Source organism: Dendroctonus ponderosae, unplaced genomic scaffold (genome assembly GCF_020466585.1).
Source record: "Dendroctonus ponderosae isolate FM_Combo_2020 unplaced genomic scaffold, Dpon_F_20191213v2 Dpon_F_20191213_11, whole genome shotgun sequence".
Taxonomy (NCBI): Eukaryota; Metazoa; Arthropoda; class Insecta; order Coleoptera; family Curculionidae; genus Dendroctonus; species Dendroctonus ponderosae.
In genome coordinates this window covers 6784518-6787279 of record NW_026017213.1, presented here as the reverse complement: position 1 = coordinate 6787279, position 2762 = coordinate 6784518, and the positions used below count along the sequence as shown (strand labels likewise).

General features: G+C 40.8%; 2 protein-coding genes across 2 annotated transcripts in view; one reads left to right on the top strand and one right to left on the bottom strand.

Annotated features, from left to right (window-relative positions):
- The window catches only part of LOC109542730 (guanylate cyclase 2D), a gene marked incomplete at its 3' end in the record, with an annotated part of 99595 nt that overhangs the window by 12656 nt on the left and 84177 nt on the right, over positions 1-2762 (bottom strand).
- LOC109542772 (retinal guanylyl cyclase 1) lies at positions 154-1527 on the top strand (the record flags this gene model as incomplete). Its single annotated transcript, XM_019912144.2, is given in 2 exon segments — positions 154-282; positions 465-1527. Coding segments are annotated over 2 exon segments (282 nt in total), but the record flags the coding sequence as incomplete, so codon positions are not given.

The following is a 2762-nucleotide window of genomic DNA, read 5'->3' as shown; positions in this document are numbered from 1 at the left end:
CAAGTCAGTTAGTAGTTTGCTGATAGCAAACGCACCTGCAATTCGATATAATTTTTTGATTGGATTGGTCTACACAATTAGCTTCACTTTTTTGCTTTTTTCCCTATTTTTGCAATTCTTCGGATGGAAGTTGAACAAAATTGCTGGTTGCAGGAGGAAGATGAAGACATCAGCACGCCCTACAGCCATTACAAATGTCTCAGTCCGAAAGTGCGAACTGGCAAGCTGCTGCGACGTCAATTCAGCCTGGATCGAGCCGAAGAAGTGGCAAAAACGGCAGAAGTAAGTGGAACATTTTAAACTTTTGGCAAAAATGCGGGCTTAAATTGCCAAGCTTCCGGCGATTTTATAGGGAACAAAGCCCACATGAAAGCTCTGGAAAGTTTCTAAAAAATAGCGGCCGAAGCCAATTAAAACTTTGCGGCCTTTAAGTGATTTACGCGCGTTTTCGCATTTTTTTCCAGACCAGTCCGAGATTGTGCAAGCAAAATTCAGCTGGAGCGGCAGATTTGGAGAAAATCGAAGAAATTCCCATGAGGATCCTTTCAAGCACACCGTCAATATCGTCTCAACTACACAGCGCTCTTTCTGCGTCCGCTGACTCGTTGATTCGATAGTTTTCCTTTAACTAGCCGGGAATTTCCAGAAAATCTCTTAACAAAGTTTCCGAATTTTTAGCCACGTATTGACAAACAATAATAATGATTTTTTTAGTATCGAAGGGGTGGTTTTTGTTAGATCAAGCCAGTTTGCATTGAGAAAATGCACAAGTTGGAAACGGCAGCAGGTGGAGGCTTGAGATTTGCTATTTGGGGAAACGGATCCTTATAGAGAAAGTGTGAACCTGTACAAACTGTGGCAGATTTTTAAATATTTTTCAAACTTTCTAAATACGCCGCTGTTCCCGAGAGGCAACAGCGGCTTTTTAACTTGCACTTGCAAAGGCTGGCTTATAAAGGAAGTGCTCCCTAATTACAATCTCAGAAGCCCAATAGATTAAACCTCTTTATCCTGCAGGATTGCCAGTCCTTCAATGGAAAATTACTACTTCGACCCAGCCCTTTCTCTTATCCAAACTGAGCAAACGGCTCAATTGAGGCATTTGCCAAAAACCACCCTATTTAAGTGTCCTGTAGTTCTTCTGAACCACAATTCCCCCTGTAATTGAAAAGCAATGTTAATGACTATGTGTCCTTTAAAAAAGACTAGAATTTTACACGTTTTGTTCTAAGTTTTTGTCTGTGTTGTAGGCGTTCTTCGATGAGTGGCACTCTTTTTTCCATGTAAATATCGAACCAGTTTACTTGCGGCTTCTTAGATATGATTGGCGAAACTCTAGCGTCCTAAAGTCCACTTAAACCCCAATTTTCCGTAGACAATCCCCCCCTCTCACAGTCCAGAAGGCAGACTCTGAAGTTAAATCGATGTTGATAGTTTTAAGGTCTATACTTGTTACTGCTGATGGTTTAATAAAAATTTATAAATGTTTTTCTAATAAATAGCATTGTAAATAAACGAAAACAGGTTGAAATAATGGGGTTTTTTGTTTGGTGGCGGCGCGGAGGAGGAAACTTGGAGCTTCCAAGTACATACCTAATAGAGAATTTTTCAACAGTTTGCTTAGTGGCGCATTCAGGACAAAGTCGATGGGAAAGTTTAAACAACCGTGCTTTTGGGATGCGAAATTCGCGCTGAATGGTGGAAGCATTAATTAGTCTGGGAAAATGAAGAATCCATGGCACTCGAAGGCCAACGCATTCGGTCAGTAACATTTGCATTTGCAGTTCCGCATCATAATCGCCATTTAGGCAAATTGAGCTTAATTCGAATGGGTAAAGTCGATGTAAACCAGTTTAGCTGTAAAAACCGTACCTGGGTACCCACTTGGGCGCTTAAAAGGCGCATCGGCTCTCACTTATGTGATGTATACCGGCACATGACGCATCTCGCTACTTCTTCGGTTCTGCGGCGAGTTTTAGTGACTTTTGCTTAGGGAATTTGCGGCGATTATGGGAAAAATGTGATGGTGATTGGCGGAAAAATGTAAGTAGATTGTGCGGTTTATTTGGCAGTTGATTAGGGAAAACTTTGGCTCAAAAGGCAAATATTCAATTGCTCCTAAGCACAAGGGCGGATCCAGGTGGGGGGCTCACGTTGTTACGACTGAAGCGAGTTTTCAATTCTCTATCCAACGATGCCAAAACGAATTCTGTGGCTCGAATGGTTCTTGAGAAACTTCGAAAAAAGCAGCGGATTTTGCGACTCGAAAAAAAACCACGCAAATCTAAAACTTCTTGAATTCAAGCATTTTTTGAAAAACTGCCAACATTTCCCCATCCACGGTTCACTTTCTAAAAAGGTCATTTATTTCTCTCTAGAATGACGTACAAATTAGCGTTCTTACTCATTTTGCCTCCGAGATATGAGCGAAAAGGGGACGGAAAACATGAAATTTTAGCATAATCTTGCACCCAAGTGTTTGATATTCATATTTCGCTTTCTGGGTCAAAACTACTCGAATTTCCTCACTCACGTTGTTACGACTGAATCGACTATTCAATTCTCTATCCAACGATGTCAAAACGAATTTTGTGGCTCGAAGGGTTCTTGAGAAACTTCGAGAAAAGTAGCGTTATGTTCAAGTGGATTTTGCAACTCAACAAAAATCACGCAAATCTAAAACTTCTTGAATTCAAGCATTTTTTGAAAAAACTGCCAACATTTCCCCATCCACCGTTCACTTTCTAAAAAGGTCATTTATT